Below are 17,204 nucleotides of genomic sequence, written 5' to 3'. Positions count from 1 at the left end.
CAGCAGACACATCAAATAGTGTTGTGTTTGGGGACCGCTAGGAGAGCGATCCCAACTTGAGGGGGTTGTGTGCCCTTGGGCCTCGGCGCGATCCAAGAAGAATCCAAGACAGCACCGAGGGTTGGCGAGACGTGTCCAAGCATGGATGAAGACAAATTCAAACCCTCTGCCAGACCTGCATGCTTCTGGTAGTGGTAGTGAACAGTCCTCCGACCGTTCCCAGCCCTTTCGGACCTGTCGCTGGATATCAGCAAGAAACAGAAGGCCGGACTGAGGATGAGGGTAGACGGAGGCCTTGTAACACAGAGACTCAAGACATGGACAAGAAGACTCTGGATGTGGACGAGGAGCTTGGAAGACTCTAGACGAGACAAGGAGCTGGGAAGGTTCAGACAGTGGCACTGTCTCTCAGGGCGCCCTACACAGCCCACCTACACGGGCGGACCCAATGGGCTGGTCACGGACCACCCTGTCCCTGTAGCGCGCCCTACACAACCTGGAGAGGCTGGTCACGGACCACGCAGAGAACAGGAATAGCGCAGGAAGGGAATCCAGCTGAGATGAAACTCCAATGATGAGAACAGGAACCGACTAGATGGATTTACCCCAACAAGGTGTCATCTGGAGAACCAAAGGAGCTGGAGGGTCAGGAGGACTCGGAACGAGTGAAGGAGGAGCAGAACCTCAGAACATCAGGAAGCCTGGAACATCATGTAGCCTGGACTAGGAACCTCAGAACATGAAGACATGGAACATCAGGAAACCACGGAGACGAAGACTCGGGAACCAAGACGAGACATGGAGCTCCAACAAAGAACGAAGACCTGACGGAGCGCTAGAAGACGAGACTTCCAGGAGTAGAAAACTCCAATGCAAGGTAAACGCTGAAGTGATGAAGAAGCCCTTTTATAGGGCCAGCAGGAAGAAGCCCAGGATGATGTCATCAGGTGGGGCCAGGGCATATCCGGCTGCGGGCCCTTTAAATCCAGCAAAGAGGCGCGGCCACGCGCCTAGAAGAAGGCAGGAGGAACAGAGACAGCTGATAGTGGCGTTCCTGCCGTGGGAGACAGGCAGGGGCGGCCCCAGGCCGCAGAACAGACCCCAGAGAAACACTAGCGGCCTGCTGTCGCTGAAGAGAGGCTGACTCGTGGCTCCCTGCTGCGAGTGAAGGAACAAGTCCGCGGCAGTCCGGGCCATGGGAGTGTAGCAGCAGCAGCGGCCTCCTGGCCGTTTAGCGTGACGTCAGCGGCAGGCTCCGTTCACCGCAAAACGCGGAAGCAGTGGCGGCCTCCAGGCCGCTTGAGAAGTAAGCGGGGTCCGCGGCTCCTGCCACGATGAAGGCCCGGTGTCAGCAGCGTCCGGCCGCAACAGGGGACAGGCAGCGCAGCAAGGTGAGAGGCCTGCTCGCGGGGAAAACTCCGCGGGCAGAAATCATAACAAATAGCATACAATAATTAGAACAAATAAAAATTAAAAAATCCCCCACTCTCCATTCTTGGGAACTTTTGATTTCCAGTCATTCTTAAATTGTCGTAGATTAGTGTGGAAATAGAAAGGAGGCAGAAGGTGCACAAACTTTCTCCTTTCTTCCATACAAACTCTTCAACACACACTCATTCAATTACTCATACATGCTCACATAAACACACACACACACTTATCCACTTTCTCTCTCTCACACTCACACACTCACACATTCTCATTTTCTCTCTCTTTCTCTCACACATAGACACATATGCTTTCTCTTCTCTAAACATGCAGGCAGAAGCAACTTCCTCCTTGGGCCTACACAGTAACTCTGTTCCACACACACACAAGCTCTTTCATATGCTCACACACACAAACACAAATGCTTTCTCACTCACACACACACATACACACAAGTTCTCTCTTTCACACCCATACATGCTCTCTCTTTCAAATTCTCCCACACATGCTCTCACTCATGCGCTCATCCATAAACACACATACATGCCCTTTCTCTCATATGGTATTTGCTCACACACGCAACCGTTCAACGTACATTCACACTCTCACACACACACAGCATACTCACTTTCTCCCAGAAACATGCAGGATTAAGGCAGTAGCAGCCTCCTTTCTTCGGCAGTGCAGGTAATAGCAGCCTTCTTTTTTTGGCCACATGGCCTAGTCAAAGCAGCAATCCTCTTTGGGCACACGGACCCAGCCGAAAGCAGCAGCCTCATTCCCCGCGCACAGCAGCTTCTTTCCCAGCGGGCCAGCCAATGTAGAAGTCTCCTTCAGTTGCGTGGCCCAGCCCACAGCAGCAACAGGCTCATTTCCCATTTGGGCCCAACTAATAGCAGAAGTCTCCTCTGGCTGCGTGGGCCTTGCTGACAGCAGCCTCCTTTCTTCCATTGGCAGGGAGCACACAGCAGGGACACAGTGGAGCACAAGCAGCCTTGACTCCCAGAGGAGTGTAATAACGGACAGTGCAGGCAGGATAAGTCAGAGATTGAAACAAAAAAAAAAAAGCTTAATGTGGGCCGTGGCTAAAGCTCAAGGCAAGGCCCCTGTGTGCCCAGTGCTAACAACATCCCTGTTGTTGCCACCATCCACTCCACTCTACTCCCTCACACCCACCCATTAATGCTGCTGCCATTAGCCACCACCTTTCTCTCACTGCTGCTGTCAGCCAATCCTCTCTCTCCCACTTGCATGCTAATGCTGCTCTTGATTGCTCAGTAATGATGTTGCCAGCTGAGTCCCACCCTCTCTTGTGATATGCCATCACTGCCCATCTCCCTCTCTGCCACCACACTTGACCTCCAGTGCTGCTGCTATCTGACTTCTCCAACTCTCCTAGGCATCTGAGACCTGGTCCAAAATAATGGGACGTTTAATAGTGATTTCTATTCTCCGAAAGTCTGTAACCAAAAGAGAAGCCCCTCGGTGGCCCATTTTCCTCTTCCAGAGTTCATGCAAACAGAAGCGATAAGCTTTTCTACTGAACTTTCTTGTGCCTCGGCTGGATAAAGCTCTGAAAGAAGTTAGCAGGGTTCAGAGTCTGAAGATGAACTGAGCAGCAGCTCCATAGAACATGTGCAGGTAAGGGTACGACACTGAACATTTGTTATTTACCTCAACCACATGCATTTTCAGCTTTTACTATCTATACATACAACCATTTAATTCAACTTTAACGCTCCTGTAATCCCCCTTTAACTGTATCTATGTAGCTGGTAAAAGTGTATGTACTGTGTGGTTATCCTCCTAGGATGGTTAGAGTTCTGATAGGCGGAAGAGAAAACAATAGGGATGTGAATTGTTTTTGAACGATTAAAATTATCGTCAGGTAATTTTAAAATCGTTCTAAATCGTTAGAGTGCACGATACAATGCAAATGCCCCCGATTTATCGTCAGGGGCATTTGTATTGTATCGTTAAATAGGGCACGGGAATTATTTGGGGGAGGGCGGGAAAACCGGCACACCAAAACAACCCCTAAACCCACCCCGACCCTTTAAAACCAATTCCTTACCCTCCCCCACCCTCCCAAATCCCCCCAAAATGTTAAGTTACCTGGTGGTCCAGTGAGGGGGGTCCCGGCGCGATCTCCCGCTCTCGGGCCATCGGCGCCATTTTGGCTGCCACTAATTAAAATGGCGCCGATGGCCCGATAAAAAAAAAAAAAAACCCACCCGACCCTTTAAATCGACCCCCCCAAAACCTTTTAAAATTACCTGGTGGTCCAGGGGGGCCTCAGGGAGCCTCAGGGAGAGATCCAGGGGGGCCTCGGGGTGAGAGGAGAGATCCAGGGGGGCCTCGGGGAAAGATTTCCCGTTCCCAGGCATCAGCTGTTCTAAAAAAAAAATGGCTCAGGGCTCAGCCTAGGGCTGATGAGTAAAGATGGCCGGCGCCAGTGCTCCTACCATGTGACAGGGGCCGGCCAATGGCACGGATACCCTGTCACATGGTAAGGGCAAAGGGGCATCGGCGCCATTTTTTTTAGAACAGCTGATGCCTGGGAACGGGAAATCTTTCCCCGAGGCCCCCCTGGATCTCTCCTCTCACCCCGAGGCCCCCCTGGATCTCTCCCCGAGGCCCCCCAAGGTCCCCCTGGACCACCAGGTAATTTTAAAAGGTTTTGGGGGGGGTCGATTTAAAGGGTCGGGTGGGTTTTGTTTTTTTTAGTGGCACGGGCCTCCCTAAAAAAAAAAAATTAGCGATGTGAATTGGAATCGGAAACGATTCCAATTCACATATCTTAACGATCAGATTTCTCCCCCCCCCCCCCCCCCAGCCAAATCTGATCGTTAAGACGATCTGGCACACGATTCACATCTCTAGAAAACAATGTAAATAAATAAGTAATCCACTGCCAGCGGCTTTCCTAACCTCATTGTAATCTGCTTTGAAGAGCCTGTCCGGTCACGAAAAGGCAGAATCGAAATCGAAAATTAAATTAAATATTGCAATTATCTTGCGCGGCTTCCACCCACCCGATTCTGTTGCTGTCTGTGTATCTCCTCTCCCTCACCTCACTGTGACCGCCTGCGGTCACCTCCCTCCAGATGTTGTCACTGCTGCTGTCAATTTCCCTCCCTTCCAGTTCCCATCTCTGCTACATCCCCAGTCCTGAAACTGTTGTTTTCCTCCTCCCTTTCTGCCATTATTCTCCTCATCCCTCCTCTCCGGGTCCTGGAGTGACTGCCCCTGGGAAGAGGTCAGAACCCTAAAAGGGTTAAAGGGATGATCCAGGAAAGAGGAAAAGGAATCTGAGGTGAATGGCAGAAAGATAGGGAAGAAAAGAGAGAATCTTTAAAGACGGAGGAAATAGAAGAGGATAAAAGACCTGGAATGGGTGAGGCAGGGACAAAGAGGAGAAAACCTTGAAGAGGGGGCACAGGTGTGAGTTGAGGACCCTGAATGAGACAGAGAGAAGAAGACCTTGAAGGGGGCAGAAATTAAGAGCTAAGGGATGGAGAAGAGCTCTCTGAAGTGGACTCTGAAGCAGGGGTGGGAGAGGAGGAGGAGGAGAGAAAATCTAAGGGCGGATAATTTTGTAACATCGCAGGCAATTTATGTGACAAAATACAGGCATACATTATACCAGTTTTCACGGAGAACATACATGTGCGTGTTAGCTTTGAAAAGTATCCCACTGAATTCACCCCCTTAAGTTACCCCTGCTCTCTGGAGCCCAGAAATTTCCCATGCAAACTTACACACTTACTTTTTTAAAATCGAGAGGTATGCACTCACATGAAAACTCTGCCCTGACCCTGGCCCCAGCAATGCCTCTGCACAGCCTTGTTAAACTGCATGTGGACATGGCCTATGGTGTACGTCTACCCGCACATCGGGCGAGCAGTTTTACAAAACCCCATTTCTACGGTGTGAAATACTATTTGACAGGTGAAAGTGCATTTGAAAATTACTCACAAAGGGACTAGCGGAGAGGAGAGGAAGTTGAAAGGAGACTTAGGAGGAAGGGAGTGAGGAGGAGGGGCGCAATGTAAAAGAAGAGAAGTGAAGAGGGTTGGGTAGAGGGAAGAGAATAAAGAATAAAACAGAGTGAGATATGGGCAGGAGCCTGAAAATGTGACACAAGGATGAAGGTGTGAGATAAACTGCAGGGCTGGAAAGAATGGAGCCGATCAGGCCCCCATCTCCACTAATGGAGTGAAAAGCTTGGAAGAACGGGGAGCAAAACAAGAAAGTTATGGAGAAAGGGATGAAGGAAGAGATACAACACGAGTGTTGGGAAGGGGGGAGAGAGAGAGAGAGAGAGAGAAAAGGGCAGGTGATTGTGGAGGGAGGAACAGAGAAAGAAGAAAAGAAGAGAACTGTGGGAGGGAGAGATGACAGAAAATGAGCAAAAAGATAATCCTTAGGAAAACAGACTGATAAAGGAGACAACTGGAGAGGAGAAAAAAAGGCCTGATATGGAAAGCTTAGAAAAATGTTTATAGAGTTAGACTTACTGAATAAAACTGCTACAACAATCTCACTCGCTGCTACACACAGCGCTGCATATGTTTAGAGGGGCCATGGAAATGATAAGTAGTAGTAGTGGGGGCAGGTTACAGTTCTTATTATAAGATAAATAAATATGAGACAGACTCTCCACTTAAGATAGCAGAGTTGCTTACCTGTACCATGCGGACTCGGAGGATAGCAGGATGGCCGTCCTTACATGTGAGGGACACCATCCGGTGGAGTCCAGCCTGGAACTTCTGTGCCAAAGTTTTCTAGAACTTTGACTATGTCTCACTGGGCATGCTCGCCTGCCATTATGCAACATGATCACGCGGGTATCCCTTTACTTTTGTTCCTTATCATTATAAGGAGAAGCCAACTCAAAGGGGAGGTGGGCAGGTTTTGTGTGAACTGAGTTCCTGCTGTCCCCTGAGAACACTTGTTACTAGGGATGTGAATTGTTTATCTGACTATTGAAAATATCGGATGATATCGGATGATATTTTCAATCTCGTCAGATATCGGGGGGGGTCCCCGATAGCGATAGGAAACCCCACGATTAATTTCATGGGTTCTCTTATCGTTATGGGGGGGGGGCGCCATTTTTAAAGATGGCGCCGGCCGTCCATTGCTCCTATCATGTGACAGGGGCTGGCCAATGGCACGGATACCCTGTCATATGCTAAGGGCAAAGGGCCATCGGCGCCATTTTATTTACTGGCAGCCGGCGGCCTCAGAGCGGGAGAACGCTCCCGGGACCCCCACTGGACCACCAGGTACTTAAAAAATTTTTGGGGGGAGTTGGAGGGGTCCGGAGGGTGGGGGGATACTAAAGAACTAATTTTAAAGGGTCGGGCTGTGTTTTTTGGTTATCGGCTCTGCACAACCAATAAAAAAAAAAACGATTGGACCGTGGGAAAAATAATTTCCCGATAGTCCACGAATCCAAAACCGGAACCGATTCCGGTTCCAATTCACATCTCTATTTGTTACTAGTAAGCAACATTGCTTTCTCCAAGGGCAAGCAGGATGGCAGTCCTTATATGTGGGGAATCCCTAGCTACAGACTGCCCCAAACAAAAAAAGAGGAACAACAAGTGCCAGCGGGAACAGCAAACTATTTTTGTTGGCAACAAGCCCTTTTTTTCTATTTTATAACTTTTCCAAGAGGAGCAGCCTGAAACAAAAAAAAAATAGGCCTTAGGAGGGAGTGGAGTTGGGTTTTATGTCTCAAACAGATACTGGCTGAACTACTATTGTGTGTTCCAACAGTAGTGAGATGGAAATGTATGGAGAGAACTCCACATCACAGCCTTGCAGATCTCCTCCATAGGGACTGATGGCAGATGAGTGACATTTCTATGGGCTTCAGTCTGCTTTAGGTAGAAGGCCAAAGTACTCTTGTAATCCAAATTGTGCAGTGCTTGTTCACCTTGGTGACATGTAGCCTGGAAAAAAAAATGATGGAAGGATGATTCACTGGTTAAGATGGAATTCTGACACCACCATAGGTAGGATGGGGGTGCAGAACCACCCTAGCATGATGAAATTTGCTATAAGGTGGATAGGTTACTAGAGCCTGGAGCTCACTGACCCTGCATGCAGAAGTGACCACCACCAAAAGTATGACCTTCCAAGTAACGTTCTTCAAGTCACAGAAGCACAATGGCTCGAAGGGAGCTTTCATCAACTAGAACAGAATCACATTAATGTCCCAAGACACAGCTGGAGGACTGATGAGAGACCTCAAATAAAGCAGGCCCTTTGTGAATCAGACAACCAAAGGCTGTGCAGAGATGGATTTACCATCTACTTGCAAGTGGTAAGCATCACTTGCACTGAGGTGAACTCTTAATAAGTTGGTCTTGACACCTGACTAGGAAAAATGTGGAAGGTAATCAAGCAGTTTTGTGTAGAGCAGGAAAAAGGATCTAGAGCCTTTTGCTCACACAAGGCAAACCTCCTCCATTTTAGCCTAAAGTACTTCCTAGTAGAATCCTTTCTTGAAACTAAGAGAATCTGAGGTTCATTCTTTGACAGATCAAGAGAAAGCAAGGTCAGCCTCTCAATGTCCAGGCAGTGAGAGCCAGGGATCAAATGTTCAGGTGATGCAACCTGCCTTGATCCGGAGCTCTGAGGGATTTCCCAGCCTAATCAGTTTCCTGATGAACATATCCCTGAGGAGTGGGATCCAAAGCTGTCTCAGCCAAAAGGATGCTATGAGAATCATGGTTCCCTGGTTTCCTTTCAGCTTCAACAGAGTCTTTGCAACTAGTAGTATTGGAAAGATATGTGTACAGCAGGCTCCTGCCCTAATGAAGGGCAAATGTATCCCTTTCCCTTATCCTGGAAAATAAGAGAGGAACCTTCCTGTTCTGAGGTGATGCAAACAAATCCACTGTGGGTGTGCCCTTCTCATGGAATACATGATTTGCTTCCCCTTGGTCCAGGAACCATTTGTATGGTTCTAAGTTGTGACTCAATCTGTCTGCAAGGACATTCTCAATGCCTGCCAGATATGTAACCCTGAGAAACCTCCCTTAGGAGATGGCCCAGATCAACAACTGCACAGTCTCCTAACACAGGAAGTACAATCCCATGCCTCTCTGCTTGTTGATGCAGGTCATCACAACTTGGTTGTCCATTTGGACTAGGACTACTTTGTTGGCTAACTGATCTCTGAAAGCCTTTTGAGCATAATTAATTGCCTTCAACTCCAAGACGTTTATGTGAATAAGCTTTTTTTCAGACAGACCAGAACCCTTGAGTGCAGAGCCCCTCTATATGAAACCACAAATGCAAATTGGATGCATCCATAGAAAGGACAATTTCAATTGGAATTGCCCTGCCACCAGGACAGAGAATTATTGAGCTGTTCTATGATATGAATGCTGTCATGTAGATCCTGAATGTCCATTGGCTCTCCTCATTTGAAGATGTGCTGAGGGTATTATATATACAATTTAAGCTTTAAGGCCCATCATCAACATGTTCCATACTGATATCTACTAACTCATCTGGATCCTTTCCACTGTGGATCTCAAGATGATAGCTCTCTGTTGTAGAAGGAAGGCTCTTGCCTGAGTTGTGACTAGCAGAGCTCCAATAAACTTCAATTGAGATGATGGGCTAATGGGACCTGGGGTGGTTGATGACTCCAATGCTTGGATGATCTTATGTATTAATTCTGTGGCACCTGCCTGCAATGATCTCTTGATGAGCCAATCAACCAGATAGGGATGCACATGTATCCTCAGTTTTCACATGTGCAGCTCCACCACAGCAAGACATTTGGTGAAGACACATGTGGCTGACATTCCCATAATAATCTGATAAATTTCCTATGATGGGGAAAGTTTGGAGAAAGTTCTTTTTCACTCAATGCACAATTAAACTCTGGCATTTGTTGCCAGTGGATGTGGTTAGTACAGTTAGTATAGCTGGGTTTAAAAAGGGTTGGATAAGTTCTTGGAGGAGAAGTCCATTATCTGCTATTAATCAAGTTGTCTTAGAAAATAGCCAGTGCTATTACTAGCATCAGTAGCAAGGGATATAAGTTTTTGGGTACTTGCCAGGTACGTGTAGCCTGGATTGGCCACTGTTGGAAACAGGATGCTGGGCTTCATGGACCCTTGGTCTGACCCAGTATGGCATGTTCTTATGAAATATCTTTATGTGGGTGTATGCATCCTTGAAACAGAGAGAAAATAGCCAATCCCAATTTTTGAAGAAAGGGAATCAAGGTGCCCAGGGGACTTTTCTCTTTTCAGAAACTTGTTCAAGGCCCTTAGGTCTAGGATGGGATGGATTCCTCCTGTTTTCTTCAGAATTCTACTCCAATTCCTGTCCTCTTTTGCATGGTGGAACGGGCTCGATCACATTGGTCTCCAAGAGCAAGGAGAGCTCCTCTGAAGCAATGCCTGATGCAGTGAATGACCCCAGTTAGAGTCTGGGGGCAATTTGGAAGAAGATAAAATAGATGTAATTTATACCCTCTTATGATGCTAAGGACCTATACATCTGAAGTTACAGTGGGTGAATGGTTTACGTAAAATCTCATACTGGTGCCACCTCTGATGGCATTGGTATGAGAATGCAAGCTATGATCTCTGCGATCCATTCAAAACCCCATCCCAGGCATTGACTGGGGTGCTGGCTTTGGCTTAGGGGACTACTGCTGCCATGGATGGGCATGAGGGGAGTGATAAGTATGGTTCCAAGGGGTGGAGGCCAGCGCCTCCTCAGCTGGAAATGCACCTTCACTATCAAATTCTCAGATACCTCCTGGAAGAGGAGGGATGGTCTAGAGTGGCTGTGGAGAGTTGGCTTAAGTGTTGCACAGTATTCATGTATCTGTGTTACCCCCTTGTTTAACTCTACCTCAGAAGAGATTCTCTCCAGTACATGATACATCTACAAGTCTTCCCTGGACTTGAGACCTGCAGCCAGATGGGTCTGTGGGTACCAATCCTCACAGCAGAACCTCTCGATGCCGTTTTGAAAACATCGATAGGTAAAGCGGACCATGTATTTCCCATACTTCTCTGCTTTTGAGGAAACTGCTCAGCCACTACTACATCTGCTTCAATAGATCCCACAAGTACTGGCCCATGAAGAGCTGGTAGGAGGTTATGCGAGTTTTTAGCATAGCCCCCTGAAACACCTTCCTCTCAAGAGTGTCCAGAGTTCTAGAATTATTACCCAGAAGCACCAAAGAATGATTCTTAGTCCTCTTAGACCTCGAGAATAGATTTGACCACCACAGATTGGTGTGGTAACTGACTCTTTCTGAATCTGGGAGCCTTCTGAAGGAGATATATTGCATCCGCCTTCTTGTTCATGGGAGTCACGAGTGGGCTTCCGCATCCTCATCTGCACCTCCTGAATGATTTTGAGAACTAGGACTGCCATAACTTCCTTGGAGGGCTCTATGAACCAGATGTCCAGCATCTTATTTTTGGTTTTATCCTCAGTCAAAAAAAGCAAAAGGAATGTCCTCTGCCATTTGTCTAATAAAATCAGTGAAGGAGAGGTCTTCAGGAGTGGACGCCTCTGGGGCAGGAGAAGAGTTGGAGGGAAAGCTTGTTGATTCCTCTTGATCAGAGGCAACACCGAATCTATAGCTATACCTCTAGAAAGTTCAGAGTCAGATCCTGATTGATAGGCCAGTGGTAAGGACTCCCACGTAGGACATGGACTCAGAGAAGGGTGCATTAGTCTACTTGGGCCTCAAACCCAAGGAACTCCAGTCTCAGGGAAGCTTCTTCCCAATGCACCGATGCCAATGCTTCTTTGCCTTTGCTTGATGCAGGTGTCAAAGAAGCCATACCTTACACCTTCTTTGAGAAGATAGGTGATGGTTTATCTCTCTGGTCCATACCAATGTCTGATGTTGAGAGTTGTGGACTGCCCCCTCAATGTCAATGCATCACCAGCATCTGTTGCAGTTCCCAGGTCCTTTAATGCTGATGGATCTGTCTTCCGGTATCCGAAGTGTTTCTCCATCTGCTCCAGTTGGGACTATTGTCCTTTTGAGATCATGGTTGCATAAAAACAACTTCTTCAGATGTTATACAATGACCCTAAGCACAGGATATATCTGTCATGGGGATCCATGACAGATATAATCCTGGCATACCAAAGGCAATGCTGGAGGCCCCTGGACTGCATATCCATGGTCGGCAGGAAAACAAGGGAAGCAAAATCAAACTCGATGGTTGGCCAATGCCCACTAGGCACCAACTGTGCACAGATTAGGCAGAAAAGACAACATAGAAACTTAGAAAAACAAATGAAAAACCAACCTAGTGAATACAAGGAGATGAAGCAAGACCACTGGACCCCTAGATGAATGAACCTGCTAAATATTTCCGCCAAAGAAAACAAGGACCAGGAAAGTGAGGAATCATGACCGGTAGGCTCCATGGAAAAGAAGAGACAAAAAGGACCCTCACTTGGACGCATGTCCAGTGAGGCACAGTCAAAATTCTACAAAGTTTGACATAAAAGTTCCAGGCCGGGCTTCACTAGATGATGTTATACACTTGTGAGGACTGCCATCCTGCTTGTTCTCAGAGAAAGATTTTTATAAGATGATTGAATTTTGAATGTATGTGAAAGGCATGCAAATGGACAGTAGCCAAGGTTGAAGCCTTGATGATTGGCCTTACTGCCCTCAAGTTTCAAATTTGTGCTAATAATTCAATTGCTTTAGTTTCTATTATGAGGGGTGTGCGAGCAAGAGATTTTCAGCAAGAGAAACTGAGCAATCTTACTATGAGTGGTATCTAATTCTTACTGTCGGGAGCAGGAAAGTGTTCTTGCTCTGATGTATGTGAGAAAAATTCTTAACATTGGAAGCAGGTGCGAGTTCTTGCTAGGAGGGATGTATTAGAGGATCTTTAAATCAGGATTGGGGGTTCATCATTAATCCTAATGAGGGAAGAACTCTCATTATCACAAACGTGTGAAAGGAACAGGTGAGTGAGAATTTTTTACAATGAGATATGAGAACAAAGCTGTTAGCAGAAGGTAAGAGCTTCTTCTACGAAAGCTGTGTGACCAAGGTTCTTACTATCTGGAGCAGGTGACTTTCTTACTATGAGCGATGTGTGAGAGGTTCTTCGTAACAGGTTCAGCTGAGAATTCTTACTATAAGGGGCTCGCGGTTGATATCATGCAGGTCCAGAGACAGGATGTAGTCCTTGCAGCCCACATACATGCGATCATGGTCCTCGTCCTTCAGCAGGATTCGGTAGTCTGTCGTATTCAGCAGAAAGTTAAAGAAACGAGCTGTGCCTGTTGATTTCAGTTCTGAAAAATAGTAAAAGATTCCAGGTATTGTCACAACCAGCATGCTCCATGTCTTCTGATCCCCCATTCCCTCTTCACGTGGAAATTAAAGGTACATATACATGCCAACAATCTTTCTCAGAAGCAACGCCTGCCCTCTGAAACTCTCTTCCAGAAGAGCTCCGACAAATGCATGACTACTCCCACTTCACGGAGCAGTGGGAGTAGTCTATTTTACTCCATGTTTAGTTTTTACTGCTATGTTATTTTAAATTTAGTCATTGCCCTTGCCTGCAACTTATTCGGACTAGAACTGAAAGCTGCTACTGATCTCTGATTGTGCGTTACCATTCTAATATGCTGTATCCTGCTTTGGGTGAATTTCCTATGCAGAAAGGGATGTAATAAATCCAAAAATAATAATAATAATAATAATAATAATGATATAATAATAATGGGATAGCAGTACTGTGCTATCGTGTTACGGTTATCATTATGGCTTCCCACTCGCACAACTACAGTGCATGCCGGAGGGTAACGCAATAACAGGCATAGGAATGATCCTCTCACAAAACACAAAGCAGGAGGCAGGGTTAGAATAATCCTCTCATAAACACAAAGCCGAAGGTGGCGTTGGAATAATCCTCTCACAATCATTGTGCCAGAGAAAGCGTTCTAATGATTCTTTTACACCCACTACACAGGAAGCACGTATAGAAGCCCTGTATATGCATGCACGCACGCACGCACACACACACACACACACACACACACACAGAACAAGAAGTACAATAATCCTCTCTCACATGGATGCAGAGTAGGCATTATAATAATCCTTTCACACACAGGTACAACAGGCATTATAATCCTCTCTTACCCACGCACAGAGCAGGAGCAAGCAATGCATTACAATAATCCTTTAACATCTAGAGCAGGAGAATAATCATCTCACATACACACACAGAGGGCAATTTTCAAAGGCTGTCCAGGATGAAACTTGTCCCACTGAGAGCAGTTCAAAGTACATGCTTCCTTTCACACGGAGCGTACTTCTAGCTGGTATATAAAGGGGTATTCCTGAGGAGGGGCATGGAAAAGTTGGCGAAGGAAAACAGCGCACTTATTTCATGCTATTTTACCCCCAGGTACATATACATTTGCACTATTGGTACGAGCAACTAGTATCACAGTACATGATGGCAGATAAAGCCCAAAATGGCCCAGACAGTCTGCCTAGTTTAGATTTATCCACTTTGAGTAGATGCACTTAGAGAGAATAATTTTGAAAGACTCCTCTGGGGATAAAACTTTGCCTTTATCACAGAAATGATCTTTACTAAACTACCATATCGTTTCCTGCCTGTTCACCCTTAAGTTTAACTGGACTGAGAGGCGAAGTAAGGGAGGAGTTTGGACTTGCATGCTTACTTTTTCATTTTCAAAAGTCCATGTGCAAATATTCCTGAGAATTTTCTACAAACATAATAGCAGGTGTAAGTGTGTGTGGGGAGATCTGGTGGATTGATTTTCAAAGAGGATGTATGCGTGCAAGTCCACTTTGAAAATTGCTGTAACTTACGCACGTTTTTTGCTGCCTAATTTACTAGGGTTGTTTGAAAATTACCTCCACAAATTCCCATATGCAACTCAACATCCCTCCATCATGTCTTTTGCCTGACCTCTCAATCTTTTTCCTACCACCATCCTCTATAGCTGTCCCAAGAATGCCCCGAAATCTGTTACGCTGATGGCCTCCATCACCTCCATTAAAAGGCCATTTCAGACCTTGTTACCTTCAAGTTTTTTTCTTACCAAACCACAGCTTAAGCCATCACCCAGGCCTGCTTTTATGGTTAACTACCAAGTATTGTAATAATCCCCTCAACCGTCAAGGTTAGTGATGCTGCTTAAAAAAATCTGCCCTCGCTAAGCTCATAGAATTTTGGGTTTCAACCACGATTCCTTCACACAGGTCACCCCAAGCCCTCTTGGAAGAGCCATGCTATGGTACCACTGCTGTTAAGAGTCATAACCCCCATTCCGTGCAGATCACCCTAGTATCTTCTTGAAGGCACTATGCAGTCATACTCTTTCGGGCTGACTTGTCTCTTCTTACAAGTTACTTAGGTTCCCTTTGAAAATTAGCCCCAAGGTACATATATACAAATGTAAGAGCGTACCTTGCAGCTAGGCAGACTACACAAAATTGCCTCCACTGACAGTAGGAGCAGGTATGACAATAATCCTCACACACACACACAGCAGGAGTAAGCATTATAATAATATTACACAAACAGAGCAGGAACAGGCATCCATAAGGTCATTATTAAAATCTAAACATTTAAATGGGTAACTTGGATGGATAACTTGTGAGTTAGATGGAAAACTTGTGAGTTATCCATCTAAATGGCTTTGAACACTGATCTTGTAAAGTCCAAAGTATTGAGCTTGCTGAAAAGGCAATTAAAAACTGAAATAATAAATGCATTAAATAATCATCCTCTCACATGTACACACAGTGCAGGAGCAGAATATTTCTTTCATATACAGAACAGGAGTGACTGTGTGCCTAAGCTTAGTACAGACAAACATTTCTATATAGTTTGAAAAATGCCAATAGTCCCAGATGTCTTCTAGTACCCCTACTTTCCCAGTTATTTCTTTGTGGTGGCCCAAAGAAAAATCTGAATACCTGCCACTTACCCAGCCCCCCAAAATGTCTTCCTGATCCCAAGAATATGAGAAGATCAGACATCTGGATCAATGGTCTCTACTGATGGGAAATGCAACATCTCAAAGCCTAACAACAAGTTAGATGAACTAGAATACCTGGTTTTCAAGGGTGCACTGCCCAGAACAGCAAGAAGCTGAATAAGGCAGAACATGAGTTTATAAATAAATAAGTACATTTCAAGCATCATGGTATCCTGGTGGAAGGATGATAACCAATAAGACACCATCACACGGCCAAAAATTGCAAAGAAATGACAGAAAAGGTCATTAGGAAGAGAAGTAATGCTATTTGTTATAGGGTCAAATAAACTACAAATAGTAACAGAAACAAAAAATACCACAGAAAATAGGAATTCTTACCTTAAATATGAGGTCAATATTCCAAACTATTTAGAAGGATAACTCACAATTTATCTGTCTACATGGCAACTTTTAAAATATTTATCCACTTATCCGTCTATAATTTAGCCGGATAAAAAAGAGGCATTTCGGGTTGAGATTAACTTAACCAGCTAACTTAACCAATTACTAACGGGCCGATACAGTAAAATCGCAGGAGAGCAGGCGAGCGCCTGCTCTCCCGGTGTGCGCACAGGCCACTCTCCTGTGCACGCGATACAGTATTTTAATTTATTTAAATTAGGCCCGGCGGTAAAAAGAGACGCTAGGGACATTAGCGCATCCCTAGCGCCTCTTTTTCGACAGGAGCGGCGGCTGTCAGTGGGTTTGACAGCCGACGCTCAATTTTGCCGGCGTCGGTTCTCGAGCCCTCTGACAGTCACGGGTTCAGAAACCGGACGCTGGCAAAATTGAGCATCCGGTTTTCGACCTGCGAGCCACGGGCCTATTTCAAATTTGTTTTTTCTATTTTTTTTAACTTTCGGGACCTCCGATTTAATATTGCTTTTCAGTGCACTTCCCCCGCGCCGGCAGAAATTAACGTTTACCTTTGGGTAGGCGCTAGATGGGGGGTGCTGTGCCACATCAGCACTGCAAATGGGGGGGGGGGGGGGGAAAGCCCGATGAGCATCATTTGAGAAAATCGGGGCAGAGGCCCCTGGATAACAAACTTAGCATCCCAAGGACTTTTACGATATGTGATAGGGGTTTGGGGATTTCACGATAGACGGCTCAAAGGGGGCCATGTATGACATTTTGGGAAAGAGGGAGGGGATCGGCTGCTGGTCCTTTTATTTATTTATTTATTAGGGTTTAGCAGCTCTACTTAAATGAATATCGTTTGAAGACATCCGGTTAAGCAGGAAGTTACCTGCCCACACCAGGCCTGAGAACTAAAAAAAAAAGCCTAAGCGACTATGTTCACTATGGCTATAGTTTTTGGGGTTTTTTTTTAGTTATCTGGCTACATGTAGCTGGATAACTTTAACGGAATATATTCAGCAGGACATTTATCCTGCTGATTATAGGGGACAAGTTTTCTGGCTAATTTCAGCCGGATAACTTGCCCACTAACTGGCCTACTGAATATTGGCCTCAATGCAGTATGGTATAGAGCGTAATCGTTACCACCTGCTCAGGCCAGTGATTGTTCAAAAAATGCTAAGTAATATCAGTTCTTCCACTCAGGGGCAGGAGAATGCCTTTTTGATTGGGGAGGGGGAAGGGGGGTAGCCAAGCTCCACCCATGTTCCCACTGCCAATTTATTAATTTACATTTTCAGTTAATGTCATTCTAGTTTACATACATTATTTGCATAAATCATACAGTATAATTA

The 17,204-nt window shown here is 45.8% G+C and overlaps 1 protein-coding gene across 4 annotated transcripts in view; it reads right to left on the bottom strand.

Annotated features, from left to right (window-relative positions):
• The window catches only part of SEMA3F (semaphorin 3F), a 418,190-nt gene that overhangs the window by 170,454 nt on the left and 230,532 nt on the right, over positions 1 to 17,204 (bottom strand). For all 4 annotated transcript variants that reach the window (XM_029599645.1, XM_029599643.1, XM_029599642.1 and 1 more), the window contains one exon: positions 12,596 to 12,756. In XM_029599645.1, the coding sequence (XP_029455505.1) occupies positions 12,596 to 12,756 (161 nt within the window). The remainder of the gene's footprint in view (positions 1 to 12,595; positions 12,757 to 17,204) is intronic.

The sequence above is a fragment of the Rhinatrema bivittatum genome, chromosome 4 (assembly GCF_901001135.1).
Source record: "Rhinatrema bivittatum chromosome 4, aRhiBiv1.1, whole genome shotgun sequence".
Lineage (NCBI taxonomy): Eukaryota > Metazoa > Chordata > Amphibia > Gymnophiona > Rhinatrematidae > Rhinatrema > Rhinatrema bivittatum.
The sequence above is the reverse complement of the archived record's forward strand: the minus strand, read 5'-3'. Positions and strand labels throughout refer to the sequence as shown.